General features: G+C 35.1%; 1 protein-coding gene across 2 annotated transcripts in view; it reads right to left on the bottom strand.

Moving 5' to 3' along the window:
• Positions 1-17,451, bottom strand: part of arrb2b (arrestin, beta 2b) — a 41,385-nt gene that overhangs the window by 7,283 nt on the left and 16,651 nt on the right. Inside the window, exons 1-9 of one of the 2 annotated variants that reach the window (XM_051899680.1) lie at positions 14,745-14,944; positions 6,421-6,451; positions 5,722-5,782; positions 3,990-4,034; positions 3,655-3,851; positions 2,545-2,604; positions 1,901-1,968; positions 1,173-1,308; positions 843-927 (exon numbers count right to left, since the gene is read on the bottom strand). In XM_051899680.1, the coding sequence (XP_051755640.1) occupies positions 843-927; positions 1,173-1,308; positions 1,901-1,968; positions 2,545-2,604; positions 3,655-3,851; positions 3,990-4,034; positions 5,722-5,782; positions 6,421-6,451; positions 14,745-14,764 (703 nt within the window). In that variant the 5' untranslated portion in view covers positions 14,765-14,944. Of the gene's footprint in view, positions 1-842; positions 928-1,172; positions 1,309-1,900; positions 1,969-2,544; positions 2,605-3,654; positions 3,852-3,989; positions 4,035-5,721; positions 5,783-6,420; positions 6,452-14,744; positions 14,945-17,451 lie in introns of those variants that run through there. The other variant, XM_051899678.1, reaches the window with a different exon arrangement.

Genomic DNA, 17,451 nt, shown 5'->3' with positions numbered 1-17,451 from the left:
GGATACATTAAACCGATCAGGAGTGACTGTAAAGACATTTATAACATTACAAAAGATTTCTAAATCAAACAAATTCGATCACAGTTTCCACAAAAATATTAAGCAGCACAACTGATAATGTCACCAAATAAGCATATTAAAATGATTTCTGAAGGGTCATATGACACTGTAAATAAATTTTAGAATAAAATATATTTAAGAATAAAAAATTTAATAATATTTCAAAATATTGCTGTATTCCTGATCAAATAAATTCAGCCTTGGTGAGCATAAGAAACTTCTTTCAAAAACATTAAAAACATCTTATTGGTCCCAAATTTTTGAACTGTAGTGTACCTGATTTTTTTTTTTTTAAATATCCAGTAAATATATTAAGTAAATATTAATATATATATTAAACATCTTTTTTTACTCATCTGGAAGTAAATTAGATTGTGAGCACCATTTCATGCTAACTTTTGATACACAGCACAGAAAAAGCAATATTTCAGTACAAACACCTGTAAGCTGCAAAGATATTTTTAAATTTTGTCACAAATGAATAATGAAACAGTGGAATCATTGTGAAGTAAACAACATTTATCTACAGCAAACATCTGTGAGTGCACGAGATACAAATGCAGGACAAAAGCAACAGGAAAGGAAAAGGGGAAGAGGAAAGCTTAAGAATTAAAGCTAACTGATGTCAGCAATTCTAAAGGCAACTTTAAAACATAAAAACAAACACAAAAGCTAAAACATTTACATACATAAAACATTTCGTGTTTTTACTTGCAGCTTGTAAAGCATTGTATCATTTACTGTAAACACATGTAATAAAAACGATTAAATGTTCATCTCACCAGAGATTTTAACTCGTTTAACTGTTTTGGTGGAGTTGTTCGTGACATGAACGTTGACACTGATAGGTTCACCATGGTAGTAGAGCTAAAAAGGAGAAGGAAATCCAATACGTTTCACTTTTTAGTAACTGTGCATTGTTTAACATATTTGTTTCTTTACTTTATAATACTTATTTTGCGTGATTTTTATTATACACTAAGGAAATAAAGTAAACCTGGTTGAAAAATGAAACTGACTGAGAGAAATTTCAATAGTAGCTGAGTAAAAAGACATCAAAACTTGACAATTTATTAAACGATAAGCAGAGGGCAGTAGATGTATGTTCACACCTCTTTATCTAGTGAGGCCTCGAGGTGAAGGGAGCGGTCAGACATAAGGAAGCTGCGTGTGGTCTCCACCATTGGCTGCGGCCCAGGCTTCTCTGGAGCGTACTGTACCTTACGAATGACCAACCGCACCGAGTTCCTGTTAAGCAGAGGCCAGTTAGACATAACTTCTGCTGTACTGTCATTGCAAAGAACATTTCTCCCTCTGAGTAAAGATGTAGATTACCGTTCAAAAGTTTGAGGTCTGTAAAATGTTTTAGAAAGAAGTCTATCATTTATTTGATGTCAATTATTCCTGTGACGGCAAAACTGAATATCCAGCATCATTACTCCAGTCTTCAGCATCACATGATCCTTCAGAAATCATTCTAATATGCTGATTTGCTGCTCAAGAAACATTTCTTATCATCATAAATGTTCGAAGGAGTTGACTGCTTAATATTTTTTTTTGTGGAAACTGTGATACATTTTTAAAAAAAAATTTTTTTTGCAATAATATAAAAGTCTTTATCGTCACTTTTGATCAATTTAATGCATCCTTGCTTAGTAAAACTATTAATTTCTTTGAAAAAAAAATTTTTTTTACTGACCCCAAACCTTGAACGGTAGTGTATATATCCTAACAAACATCACTGCACTGATAAATAATATTTCCAATATGTTGTACCTGATAAGTCATGTATGTAAACACTTAAAAAAAGTAAAGAAAATCACAAGGAGCGACACTTTACCGTTTATGAGTCTTCTCATCCACAGTTTTGGCACAAAATGCCCTGACTTCAAAGTCAACACCACATGCCTATGAGTCAACACAGAGATATATTACCACTGAGGGAAAAAAAAAAAAAAAAAAAAATGTAAACAATGTTGCACATTTAAGTGTACGTTCCCATAGCTGAAGGACAGCTTGGTCAAATAGTCAGTCATTAAAGTCGTCATGAAACGGAAGTTGCTACCGAACTATATCTGAGTGACGTATATCTGAATGATATTGTCCATTGACAATATTTTGTCCATCTGGAATTGATTAGATATATTGATTACACGTTGAATTGCTGCAGTTTGCCACTGCTGTGATGTCATATGAGTGACAGGCTGTCCTGCTGTCATGTCAGTAAACACATCATCAGAGAAGAGACAAAATGAGGGAGGGGAAGTTTTTTTTTATTAAAGATAATAAGGGTACATGAACATGGTACATGAATGAAAAATAATAATGATGTACATGGATAAATGATTTATAATAAATACTGGACTGCAATGTTCCATTAAAAAATTGTGAATTTTGATTTCATGGTGACTTTAAAAAGCAAACTAGTTTTTCTGGCAAGTCAACACCAAATCGATTTTGAAAAGGTCAGCTTAGTGTCATTACCTTTCCTGTGTCCTCTGGACCGGGCTGTAGAGTCACTGAACAGGGAAGGTTCTGAGGAATCTTTTCAACAAATAATACTACTTTAGCAAAATAAGCTGGTCACAATCAAGAAAATCATTTACATGATGTCAATATAAAATCTAAGGGTGCGTTCACACTTGTAGTTCATTTGATCCGGACAAAAAGAAAAACATTTAGTCCTGGTCAGATTAGCGTTCAGATTGGCAATTTTATCACCAAACCAAAAGATACCGAACCTAAAGGCATAGGGATATATTCTCAACCTGATTGGTCAGATTTTATGACGTATTGCCTATTTTGAGACAGAACTTACCGAACATCAAAAACAATGCTGCGTGCTGAGATGTGTGCTTGTTGTGTGTACATAGCCTGCATAATGTGCATATGATGGTATTTTGGCCAGCTGGGAACTCGTGAAGAGCTTATGAAATGTGTAAAGGAGTCAAAACAGCGACAAAACAGCGTCACACACTCAAACGATCTACTGTGTGGATACCCGCGTCTGATGCCTGTGATGGGCAAACTTGCGACTATGACGAGAAAAACCGATATGCATGAGGATTCTGTCATTTTTAGGGTCTCATCTTCCTGTTTTTTGTTTGTTTACATGTCTTTGGTCCGTGTTGCGTTCATATATCATTCGAACCGCACCAGAGTTCATTTGGAAGCGGACCAAGACCCATCATTTTTGCTTGTTTGGTGCGCACCAGAGTTTGGATGGCAGCCTTCACAGATGTTCAAATGAACCGCATTAACAGAGCAATCCCACCAGGGTTTGTTTTAATCGAACCAAACATGACAAGTGTGGACACACCCTAATAGTGTTTCACAGGAACATTTTAGTAAATTTGATTGGGTCTGTAAAGTTATAATTAATTACTGTGCAGTGCAAAGGCCAAGTCACACTCCACCGACAGACGGCAACAGACACTTCGTCGGGTTTTGTCGGATCTGTGCTGTGTCTGTTGGCATCTGTCGGAGCTTGTTTATTTCATTCAAGTTATACACTGACTAAAACACATATGTACAGCTGAAATTTACAAGCACTAAAATGTATAAGTGAAAGAAAAATTAAAAGTTAAGAGTCACCGTGAAGTTGAAGGGGTACGCATTCTGGCCTAGCTTCTTGAGCAGTCTCTCCTGTAGCCGACTGAGCGGTTTGCGCTCCTCAGGCAGAGGGGGAAAGGCCTGGAAACTGGAGATGAAGAGATCCTTTCGGAAAGACAGGCCCAGCACATCCAAATCTTCACGGCCATAACGGAAGGCACACGTCAGGGTCACAAACACTGGTAAAAAGGCACAGAGCAGAAGAGAAGAGAGACAGATAAATAAATAATGGTTTTGGTTAAGATTAATTAATGTTTAAAAAAAATATATTGCAAGAAACACAAGAAAATTGGAGATACAGTAAATCAATGTGTTACCTTTTCTGTCTTTTAGGTATTCTGGGTCAATCAAGAGCACCCCATCTAAGGTCAGACAAAATACACAGTAAGTGAATAAGAAGACAGAGAAACTGCAAGAAGTCCCAGTATAAAGAATACTTTACTGGGTCAGTCAAATTAACACGTTAATTTCGTACAGCCTTTTTTTAAATAACGCAATAAAAATATATGTTTAATCATAACTACTGGCCTGTAAAAATTTAGTAACGAGGAATTTTCCTTTGCAAAACCACATATTTATTTATTGGTCCACTGTCTGCACAGTATTTGAACTACTTTAACTTGTTGCCGTAAAAAAATAAAATACATGAGCAAAACGACGTGTAAAAATAATGTAAAAAAAAAAAAAAAAAAAATTCTCACAAGAACACATTCTGTGTGATCGGTCCTAAATAACCTCAAATGCAAAATGGACTGCAAACAACAAACTGTTCAATGATTAGCCAATAAAACAAACAATACATAAACCTCCAAAAGCCACTTTTTGTAAAGTCTATTTAATGAGTTACTCGTCTGCCAGAATAATGTCTTTGAAGCTTGAACTATCTATTTGGGGACATATATTTATTCTCAGTATATATTGTGATTTATATGATGAATTGATTAGTATATCATGTAATTAATTGGATTCATTTTTAATCTGACAGCTCTCAATTGACCACTTTCTACAAAAACAGTAAAACTGCACATTTAAGACATAGAACACATAAACCATAAATACTGTTGAAAAGTTTGGGGTCAATAAGATTTTTTTTTAAAGAAATTAATATTTTATTCAGCAAGGAAGCATTAAACTGATCAAAAGTGACATTAAAGACATTTATATTGTTACAAAAGATTTCTTTTTCAAATAAATGTTTTTCTATTAAACTTTCTATTCATCAAAGAATCCTAAAATAAAAACTATCATGTTTCCACAAAAATATTAAGCAGCACAACTGTTTTCAACACTGATAATAATAAATGTTTCTTGAGGACCAAATCAGCATATTAGAATGATTTCTGAAGGATCTTGTGACACTGAAAATTCAGCTTTGCCATCACAAGAATACATTACATTTTAAAATGTATTAAAATAGAAAACAGTTTAAATTGTATATATTAATATTTAATTATAATTATATTACTCTATTTGCTGTAATTTTGGTCAAACAAATGCAGCCTTGGTGAGCATAAAATAAATAAATAAATAAATAATAAAAAAATCTCACCGACCCCAAACTTTTCAACAGCATTGTATGTCTTATTCTTTCAGCCTCCACAGAGGTTTGGATAGAATTACAGAGACCATTAACACTGCTTTATAAGAGTTATCTTGTACAAGATTACCATTACAATGTAATACTCCTGACAGAGCTAATCTCCCCACACAAACGTAATGAGTGAAACATCTATATCTCCCAGAATGAAGTCTCCTGTGACCGGCTGCCATGCAACAGGGAGTGAGAGACGTTCCTTCAACATGGGGGATATGAAGAGGAACCAAAAATCGCATAGTAACATATAGTTACTAGAACATTATAGCAGGTAAGTAGGTAAAAAAGCATTAAATACGTCATTAAATACAGTCTATGTCCATTACCATCAACTGCCTCCACAAAGACGCAATCCTTCAAGAAGAGCTAATACATGTTAAAGACATGAAAGGAAGTCGACTGGTTCAACCAAAAACTCCCAAGATGTTTTGAGTGGGAACTCCCATCTGACTCACCTACAGGGTCCACGTGATCTAGATGATCCACAAAGTCCCTCTTCCCCAAGTATACTGTGAGCTAAAAAAAAGAGGAAAACCAAAGACATGTTTGGGAAAACAGCACAAGTTTGCAAAAACTTGCTACAACAAAGACCCTAGAGGTAATGCAAAAAGCATGCAGTGCCTCTATCAAGGAACTCGCACAGACAAACAATTTACCAAACAGCCTAAAGCATGCCACACTGACCCCTAGATGATCTACTCCCTTCCTGAAGACAACCCTACTAGACGGCGTAATCTCCAAACACACATCCTCCACATGTAAAACGCTTTCCATTACAGAGAGATGAGATGAGGGGATAGAGAGATAAGGTAGGAGGCAGCAGCAGGGTGGAAATAGCCCGAATGCAAGCCGGGAGAAAGAGATTATAGAGGAAGTAATGCTGTGATAACTAACACTGCGCTTATAAAGAAATAGTCAATGGAAGAAAGAAAAGTAGAAAGAAAACAAACAACCAAATATATTAAGAAAGAGTCTAAGACACGCTTGTAAAGGCAATTAAAAGTGAACAGGACAAAAGAGAAACACCAAGAGAGACGGATAGAGAATAAGGGAGGAGAAGCGAGAGAGAGATACAGGAAAGGAAAAGGTAAAGGTCTACTGAGACCAATGAAGAGCCCAGTTTCCACCTTATAACACACTCTGGGGAATCTTACCTTGCAGTTGGGGCTGGACTTCTTGAAGACTCTGTAACAAGGGAAAAGAGAGAAAGCCGTATTAAAACCAAATGTCTTTAACAAGTTCCAGTGTTTTCGTAGAAATCTGTTAATTTAACTTTCTATTTCAGAAAAACCATGGCGATGTAGATCAGTAAATCAGAAAGGCTTTGTATTCAAAAGGCCAATCCATACAATTCTGCAATGTGTGGAATTCAATAGAACATGAAATATCACTGTTAGTGTTGTTTTTTTTATCCATTAATGGTACAAATTCAACACCCTCCATGTGTCAAATGCAAAACTAGTTACAGTGCTGCTCACCGAGTACTAACCCTAAATTTATTAGGAATACTTTAAACTGAATTTTAAGAATGGTGGTCTTTGATAATAATTAAATAAAGATAATAATGGATTATAATTTTTTAAACTTTGATAATTAAATTAAATAATTAAAGCCCTAAATGGAAGCGATATTATATGCAATTTTTTTTTTTCTCGATGTGGTGACAAATATGTGGAATATTCCTCACATTAGGGGAAAAAAACATACACACACTTTTATGCCCAGTAAAACATATTATTCACCTGCCATTAGCAGGTGTGGTAAAGAGTTACATTTGGTTCCCTTATCCGGGGTATTACAAAGCTTAGACATAGGAAATATGAAAACCAGTGACCACCTGTGGTTAACCAATGTAATTACTCAAATATTATCTGTGGTTACAAGAGCACACACACACACACACACACACACACACACATTTCCCTGGGAATGAGAGAGACAGAGAAGAAGAGAAGAGGGACAGAAAGGGCAGAAGCGTAAGAAAGAAATGATGAAAAACTGCCCAACCAAATAGGCTGCAAACAGAAAGCAGCTGGACAAAAGAAAGGGAAAAAGACTGAGGCGGAGACAGACAAAGGAAGAACATAAAACAGTAAATGGGATAAATGCAGCTGCCCAGAAAAAGAGGGAAAGTAAAAGAGAATGAACAAGAGAGTTATAGAGCTCACAAAAGAGACTGTAGGTGTCAGTGACTCATCTGAATGTGGGAAAATATGAAATAAACAAAGACAGAAACATGAAAGAGTAGCTAAAAAATAAAGGGAGGATAGAGAGATCATGAAGAGAAGGCAAATAATAGTAATATAGTATTTTCATAAAAAAGAAAATTCTGTCATCATTTGTCATTCCAAATGACTTTCTTCTGTGGAACACAAAATGAAACATTTTAAATAATGACTGGTCATTCTTTCCAATGCAATTACAATGAATGAAATCTGGAGAGTCATAGCTACAAAATGCACCATAACAGTATCAGAAAAAATATCAAATATGATAGTTCAAATGTTCATATGACTCATGCACTGCATTCTAAGTCTTTTAAAGTCAAATAACAGCTTTAGTTGAGGAACAGATCAAATTGTTTTGTTGTTAAGAGTAATTTGGACGTGACAGTGACAATCGATCATGAAAACGATGTTCGCAGTGACTTAAATATATACATTTTTTTCTGATTGGTTATTGTAGCATTTTGGGTGGTTCCTGATGTCTGATTGGTTAGCATTAGGACAGCATGTAGTCCAGACTGCGAAATAAAGTGAAACTATGGATTTGAAAGTGTGCCGTGATGCCTGGAATAACTTTAAAATACAGCTAAGTGGAAGTTGTGCAGCGCCAATCTGCCATATACATAACACTATAACGAGAACACTATAGAATGTTGTGAATTCTTTATGCCTCAGTTGACCGTGTTACAGCACGTTGAATGATGGTTATTGTAGTTCTAGACTACATGTGAACATGCATTTACACATCTCACTTGCACGAAAACATTAGTATTCCTCAAAATGAATAAAAACAGTGAAATGAAATCTCAGAATTTTATGCAAACTTGTAATAATTAACTATATTAAATTACACAAAAATACTTTATGTACTTAATCTCACTTTATTGACCAATGTCTTTGCTGCTGACCATCAATGATCTATTTCAACCATACTAATAAACAAAAATTACTTTAGATTTAGAAATAAGAGTGTTGAACTTCCTTCTCCTGTATCATATTCTTCTTTAATCCAGAATGGTAGCACAGCTAAAAGGTTTGTTTGAGCTGCGCCCTCTACAGTACAAGTGTAAATATGCATTTCCTTCAGCTTGAGGCTTATTCATTTCACTTTTGGAGTGAAACAGCCTTTACATTTGCTAAAAATAGAACTTTTTTGTTGTTGTTGTTGTTATTAAAAAACAAACAAGCAAGCCCAGCCCAGGTGAGAAAAAGTAACGCAAAAGTAATGTAATGCATTACTTTTTTTATAAAAATTAACTAAGTAACGCAATTAGTTACTTTTTAAGGGAGTAACGCAATATCTCTAGGCAATCTGGTATCTAGGATATCTGATTAATCTTATATAGAACACTTCACCTCATGCAGCTGCTATTCCTTTTTGAATAAATGATAACAAATTTCATTTTTGTGTGAATGAACCCTTTAACACATTACAAGTAATGCATGTTCCGAATATTTTTTTTGGAAATTACAAGTAACATTACAATCTACACTAAATAACCTAAATAATTGTTTAACATGTTTACTGAAAAATACAATTTGAGCAAAACTCAATCTCTCAAAGCATGTGACCAGCTAAGGACCAAAAAGAATAAAAATACAACCTTTTCCTTCTTTAATAATTGCTTATTTTTTTGTATCATTTAAATAATCATTTAAGTATAAATAAGGAAAAATCACATCCATGAGAGAAATAAAGGAAGGACATGGTTATCATCATTGTTATTGTGTAAACAACAAAACTAGGCAAAACACATGTGGAAAGTCACATTTGTCTTGTTAATGCATCTCTGCTTAATTCAACCAAAGTGAATGTTAGCTATGTTAGAGATATGAGATAGTAGGTTAGATATGTTAGATATTTTCCACAACCTTCACATTTTTGAAACGCAAAAGTACTGCAAACTTTACTAACCCATTACTTTCCATAAAAAGCGAGAATTTGGTGTAATTATGTACTTTTATTAATACTGAGAAACAATGCAGAATGAAGCGGGAAAAGGAAGAGTGAAACCTCACTCTCATCAAGAGGTGACAAAACACCCATCAAGAGCCGCCCCGTCAGCAGCGGCTGAACCTTCAGCACAGGAAGAAGGAAACAAAACACACCTCACATACCGACTGACACATTTCACTGACCTCTCAAAACAAAACACGAGTTACTTTATGCGGGTCACACAGACTGCTCACGTGTCCACTTAACACATGACAAGCAATGCTTGAGTTTATAAATGCATACGTGTGTTTTTTGAGTGAAATCTGATTATGGGCGTGTCTGTGATGTCATAAGTATGGACAGCATATGAGAGGAAATAGTCTCACCCTGCGTTGAGAGGAGTGGCGTCCCAGAGCTCCATCTGTTTCGAATGACTGAGAAATAACAGCATGTGCTTTATTCCTTTCTCTTCTTTTTTAGAGTCATGCTCTCTCTCTCTCTTTCTCTCTGAATCACCATCCCTCACTTCATTATGTCATCTATGCATCCCACTCCAAACCTCTTTAAACAGCCTTTTCTCCAAGGGGCCATCAGGGTTTGGCTGCCTAGCATGGCCCTACTAGCCACTGATAGGAGATGCTGGAACTACGTCATTATGGGGACAAAAGCATCTTTCACCATTGACGGCTGTTCAAAAGTACACATGTATCCTAACAAAATACATTTATATATAAGTAGATGCCCCTAAAATGATCAATTTTCCTCTCTGCTGTCTTTCTTTTTAGTTAAATAGTAATTTAGAGAAGGGCTTGTGATGGTGTGCCTATACAGCGTTGTCGTGATGTAATTTTATTTAGCTCCAGAATAATTAGGCACATTGAATTTATGGCTCAGGTGATTGGCTTGGGGGAAAATACTACTACTAATAATAGATCATAGCAAGCAGTTGTTACCTAATGGTTAGAGAATTAGACTAGTAGCCCGAAGGCTGTGGGTTCGATTCTCAATACCGGTAAAAAATGACTGAGATGCCCACAAGCAAGGCACCTAACCACCAATCTCTCCCTGGGTGCCACAGCAAAAATGTTCACTACTCACTACTCCTAATGTGTGTGCACTAACTGGATGGGTTATATGCAGAGGACAAATTCTGAGTATGGGTTATCATACTCTGCCTTCACATGTCACTTTTTTTTAAATTAAAAATTAATAAATGAAAACAAATAAGCCGTATTTGGAAATGAGTGATTAGCTATTGAGTGATTAGCTAACTAACTAAATAAACAAACAATCACACAGTATCCAAAAATGAGTGCCCAAAAGCAAACATGATAATTAAAAAATATATATATATTTATTATTATTATTATTATTATTATTACTACATAAAAAAATAAAAAAAAACCTAAACTAAACAGCAACAACAACAACAACGCATACTTCAGTGTGATAAAAATAAATGGGAATGCTAACGTACAGCTCCTTCCAGGTATTTCCAGACTTCTTTGTTTTCTCTCTCTAAAGAAGATAACCAGAGTAATTAGTCACGCAGAATTTATGGTTCAGGTGATTGGCTTGGGGGGAAAAAAATACTACTACTAATAATAGATAAATAAATAAAACTGTATCCAGAAATGAGTGCCTATGATCAAACATGAAAAAATAAAAAAATAAAAAAAAAACTCTACCTAGCTCTTTCTAGGTATTTCCAGATATTCTTGTTTTGGTTAGCTTCTTTAGAAAGAGAAAGTATCTCTCTTCTTACAAACACAGTTCTGAGAGCTGCTTTGAACTGGCAGCAAAACACTAGAACCCTGAACTGGAAGTGGCATGTGGCCTCTCACCGACATAAAACCACACAGACAAGTCACCCAAAGTGTGTCAGTAAACTCACACACGATGTTCTACCCACTTGATCATTCACAAGTGCAAGCAAACGTCTGTGAAGAGGAATATTGTATTGAGGAGGACTTGTAGAGCTCCTGCCATGCCCCGGCACTGATAGGCTGTGTGTGTATAGACAGAGATAGATGGAGACTGTTGACCCCATCCTCTTCAGTCATGAACGCCAGCTCAAATCAGACTCAAAGAACATCAAACAATGGGCTTGTAGCTGCCAAACACACACACGCACAAACTTCATAAGTTCTGAAATGACAAGTACAAAGAAATGCCTTCTGCTGGGATGCCACATTTATTAAAATGACACAAAAGACACAAATACACCCACAAATGCTTGCATGGGTACATTCTCATTCAGCTCACTGACAGCACCATAGAAGTGCAAATCTATTAGCCTGTATGCCAGTAACACGCATAATGAGCTTTTCTCAACTACAGAGAGTGCATCTATATTTCATAAAACAATAGGGCTCCCAAGTTGCATTTTTAGCATAATATATGTTTGAGATGTTAAGAGCTTAGATGAAATATACACAATTTATTTATTTTATTTTTTTTTAAGAAATGAATACTTTTATTCAAAAGGATCAGTGTTGGGGAAAGTTACGTTTAAAGCAACACAATGTAGTTTTTCAACCTTAAAATAATTTATCTAAAATTATTTCAGTGGTAGAAGAACTCTTAGCCGGATGAATTCTACTGCCGCTGCTACCTGAGCAGTCTCTTAGCGGCTACAACCACACTCTGCAAGTTTCGTGTTCGGGTCGGTACACACAGCCCCACCCATCCCCTGCCAGCGGAAGAGTGCAACCTGCTTTACGACATACGGCATAAATAAACTATGTAATGATATTTGTAGAACATAGTGTAACATGTTCTACTTTATCTGGTCGGTGGACATGGTTTCCAAATGAGGTTTCCGCATTCGCTGGTTCCGTCAGCTTAGTCAACAAATTCACGTGTATTGCACTGCCCACGGGGAAGCTTTTACAGGGACCGTATTTACGACACTGGTAACAGACAATTGCGCTTATCAACCACATGGGGGAACCATGAGCAAATGTTCCATGGTGTTGCTTTAAAAGTAATATAATACAATATTGTGTGACGACTCCCTAAAAGAGTAACTAATTGCATTACTTGTTACTTTTTATGGAAAGTTATGCGTTATTTTTGCTTTACTTTTTCTCATCTGGGCTGGGCTTGCTTGTTTTTTAATAACCAAAAAAATTTTTGGCAAATGTAAAGGCCCTTTCACACCAAAAGTGAAATGAATAAGCCTCAGGCTGAAGGAAATGCAAATTCTCACCTGTACAGTAGAGGGCACAGCTCAAACCTTTCTACATTCTGGACCGCAGACGAATAGGACGCAGGAGAAGAAAGTAATAAAAACAAAAGAAAGAAAAATAAATGTGATAGAGTCATTTTTTGTTAATCAGATCATAGAGGGTCATCAGCCAAGACATTGGTTAATAAAGTAAGATTAAACATTTAATTATTGCGGGTTAGCGTAATATTCTGAGTTTGCATTTTACTGTTTTTATTCATTTTGAGGAATACTGAATCTGTTTTTGTGTATGTGAGATGAGTAAATGCTCACATTTAGTCTAGAACTACAATAACCATCATGTTTACACAGCGAACAACGACTCTGCAACTACTTTTGATTTATCTCAACATGGGGACAGAACCGGTGTCAGCCAATAAATGGGAAAACAAAGTAAATTGAGTTACTTATTTAAAAAAGTAACTCAGATATTTTGTAGTAAATTTAAAAGTAATGCATTACTTTACTAGTTACTTGAAAAAAGTAATCTGATTACGTAACTCACGTTACTTGTAATGCGTAACACTGGCAAGGATACATTAAAATTCATCCAAAGTGACAAAATACATTTATAAATGTTACAAAAATGTCTATTTCAAATAAATGCTGTTGTTTTGCACTTTACTAAAAGAACTATCACAGTTTCTACAAAAAATATTAAACAGCACAACTGTTTTTAACATTGATTTTAAGAATTAAGAATGTTTCTTGAATATGGCTTTGCCATCAGAATAAATTACAATAAAATATATTAAAATAATAATAATAATGTTTTTACTGTAATTTTTGATCAAATAAATGCAGCTTAGTGAATATACAGTAAGAGACTTTTGTAAAAAACTAAATCTTATTGACTGCAAACTTTTGAATGGCAGTGTATATTACTTGGCACTGGCAGAATAATTGTTTATTCTGATAAATTATAAATCATAAATGTAACAATTATTCAAAATTGGTGTGTTGTTTTGTAATAAAAGCAACAATAAAAGCCTCTCAAAACAATAAATAACAGAACAAAATGTGATTTATGCCAATTGTTCAACTTGCCCTTCAGTCAAGTAGTCCTTTAGAGAGAAATTACAATTAAAAGAACAATTAAAAGATAAAAAGTCAAGATGTATTCAGGGCAACAGCGAGGGCAATTAGTTCAGCTTGTATAATTCTCTCTGTGGTAATTGATCTCAATGAGAACAATAGCGTTTTGATCTATTTGTGAGTTTTATTATCCAACATAATCATAAAGGTTTGATGAATACTGAAAAAGCTACAAAGTTTATCAATTATGATTTGCACATAGATTCAATAGCGAATTGCTTTTTTATTTTGATATTACATGACAAGCAGTCAGGCAAACAGCTATAGCAGATATGATGGTTTATACAATCCAAATAGGCTTCAAATGATTCCTGATTTAAAAATTATGCTCTTCTCTTGAATGTTAGAGGAGTATTTATATTCAATAAATATTTTTATCCTTAAGTTAAATGGTGATTAAGAACTCATTTTATAAAACTTCAAATAGAGGTCGACGTGAAATAGTGGATTTTATCGATAAGGATAAATAGGTTGGACCACGCTGTCCGATAACTGATTAATAGTCCGATAGTTTTTAAAATGGATACTGAATGAAAACAAACATAACACATAAAATAGTGCTCAACTTTACAAAAATTAAAAAACAGTATTGAACCATGAAAATGTACCTGACTTTTTAAATATATAAAAATATTAATATATCAATTATACCTTGATCATTCATGTTTAGTTGATTTTTGCTGATAGCCGATTGTTTGTAACTCATAATGGGATGATCAAACAGAACGTATTTTTGGTTTTAGACACTCATAATAATACAAGACACTCATAATAATAGTTTCCAACTGCAGAGCCGCAGAGCTGATGAAAATGAAGGTAGAGTATAAAGCGCGATACGTTGAAAAAGCTGCGAGAAGAAAAAAATAAGCTTGTTCCAGCAATCGGTTATTGGTGCCGATTAATCGCCAAAGCCAATTAATCGGTCGCCCTCTAACTTCTAATATATTCTTAAAAGCACTTCTCCATCCCTCTCTCTACTCATTATTTGCTTACCCGACACTTTCAATTTCCATATTGTTGTTGTTCAATTTCCATATTGTTGTTGTTCAATTTCCATATTGTTGTCGTTTAATTTCCATATTGTTGTCGTTTAATTTCCATATGAAGTTCCTTCATTCTTTATCTCCTTTTCTTTCTCACATTACTTGAAAATGAACATGATTAATTTTATTTCTTTCCTATATCGACCTCATCAATTCATAACCCTCCTCTTCATTCTTTCTTAGATCATGAGCCACCAGCCTGACCAGTGCTCTCTAATGAATAGATCTTATTAATACTGCATAACCTATAAACAGGTCTGGGGCAGCTGCCATATTAGCCACATGCATCACACACATTCACACCTCCGCCTGTGTGTCAGCTAGCATATGCATGCACCTGCTAAAAACCACACGCTTTATATAGAAGCTCAGAAATGCTCACAAACCACATCAGAAGCAGACACATGCATGCAATCTGCCTAATATGCTCATCATCACATAGAAATGAGGCCCACGGCACAAAGGGTTAATTAAAAGGAGCGCATATGAACGTCACGATCTGGCTTTTTATCCACTTTATCCCAGTTAAGCTGCACACTTACCTAAATATGCTGTATTTGGTTATCGTAGCAGCCAGATGAGCTTTCTTGTGTTGCCATGACAACAGAATGAGGCATAAAGTTCAAGGCACACACAAGTACAGAGCATGCATTTGTTGAAGGAAGAAAGAAAAAAAAAAAAGAAGAAAGTGACCACAAATTGGAGAGAAAGAACATCAGACAGTGTGAATGTGGAGTGAAAAAGTGGCTTATTATGTGCCTGCACATATACACAAAGCATTAAAAAATATAATTAAAAAAGATAATAATCACACACACACACTATCTTTCAAACATTTGGGGTCTGTAAGATTTTTATTTTATTTAAGAAATTAATACTTTGATTTAGCAAGGATGCATTAAACTGATCAAGTGAAAAGTAAAGAGATTAATAATGTTAAAAAAGTTTTCCATTTCAAATAAATGCTGTTCTTTTCTATTCACCAAAAAAATCCTGAAAAAATGGATCTACATAATATTAAGAGGCACAACTGTTTTCAGAATTGATAATAATAAATGTTTCTTGAGCAGCAAATCAGCATATTAGAATGATTCATGTGACACTGAAGACTGGAGTAATGATGCTGAAAATTCACACATTCACACACACAAAATATTATATTGTAGAAAATGTTTAAGATTGCACACTTGCATAATGCTAAAGTGTTACTAGCTACCACTGTCAACAAAAAAGACTGTAAAAGATGCTAAAATCTTCTTAGACTGTTTAAAATAAAACTACAAACTGCTTGTAGGCATTTTGGCAGAAAGTACAGTTACCACAATACATTTCTGAAAGGGAAACATTTATCTCAACATTTCATGGTTGCCATATGCCAAGTGTCAGGCTGAATATTTACTCTCAAGCAGATATATGGTGTTAAAACACACACAGATCACATCTTAAACAAGTTTAACTTTATTTTCTGAAATCATGGAGGATGATCCTGCCGGTCGTATCCTAGTTACTGGCATCCATTTACAAATACAGGAAAGAAACATACACAAATATACACAAGACTATATATCTCTGCTCTGCAGGAATGCAAATATTAGTAATTGTACACAAATACACACACACACACACACAGAAAAAGAGAGTGAATAGTTCCTGTACCCTCATTCAAATGTAAAATGCAAAAGACTTACCCTTTGGACCTGACCTGATGCTATAACAAAGTGTGTGTGTGTGGTTTTTGTGCTTACAAAACCATTTTTGGAGAGAAAACACACTTAAATTAGAAAACTAAACAAAAACTATAGACAAAAGTACAAACACACAAAGTAAAGGTCTCTACTTTGTTCCCTCTGATTTTTTAACCGGTTTTGTTACTTTTCCATTTCAAATTTCTTCAATTTACCCTCAGCCAATCAGAAGCCAAGACCGAATCTGATGGTATCACATTTGATGAAATCATTCTAAAAAAAGGACTCAAGTTCCTACAGATCTGACAATGGAGCCTGTTACAGCATAAGTGCGCACACACACACACACACACACACACACACACACACACACACACACACACACACACAGAGGAGACAAACTCGACCAGGCACCTTCATTAGTGCCAAGGACTGTGAGCAGAGAGAAAGAGAGAGAGAGAAGGGAAAATCAATCAGGGTCTCAATTTAATTTGGGAAGGGTAAAGAGGGGCTAAATAAAGGCACATTTATCAAGGCAGATAGAGGGAGAGAGACATGCCGAGAGGGAGGGTGACGGCGAGAGTACTGTAAACACCAGACATTATTTTTAAAAGCTTTAAAGAAATGTATGAGCTTGAAAGTGCATCAATATAAAAAGCAAGCACAACTCTTCAATTATGGTCACTTCACTCTGGCTTTCCCTTGTATATGTACACAAGCAGGTATATAGAATTACACCAAGCACCATAACTTCATATTTATACTACGGGGCTGCTGAATGCTCAAATCTCTAATAGTTTAGCACTTAAAAGCTACATGACATTTCTCACCAGCGAGGTAATAACTGTGTGGTTCTTGAGGTAGATAAACTTACAGTTTCGCTATTAGTAGAGACAGTGTTGCCGTGAGAGAGGCTTATTCTCTCTCTCTCTCTCTCTTTCTCAACTGCGTTAATAACTGTATTAGTCTGCT

The sequence above is a fragment of the Ctenopharyngodon idella genome, chromosome 7 (assembly GCF_019924925.1).
Source record: "Ctenopharyngodon idella isolate HZGC_01 chromosome 7, HZGC01, whole genome shotgun sequence".
Taxonomy (NCBI): Eukaryota; Metazoa; Chordata; class Actinopteri; order Cypriniformes; family Xenocyprididae; genus Ctenopharyngodon; species Ctenopharyngodon idella.
The sequence above is the reverse complement of the archived record's forward strand: the minus strand, read 5'-3'. Positions and strand labels throughout refer to the sequence as shown.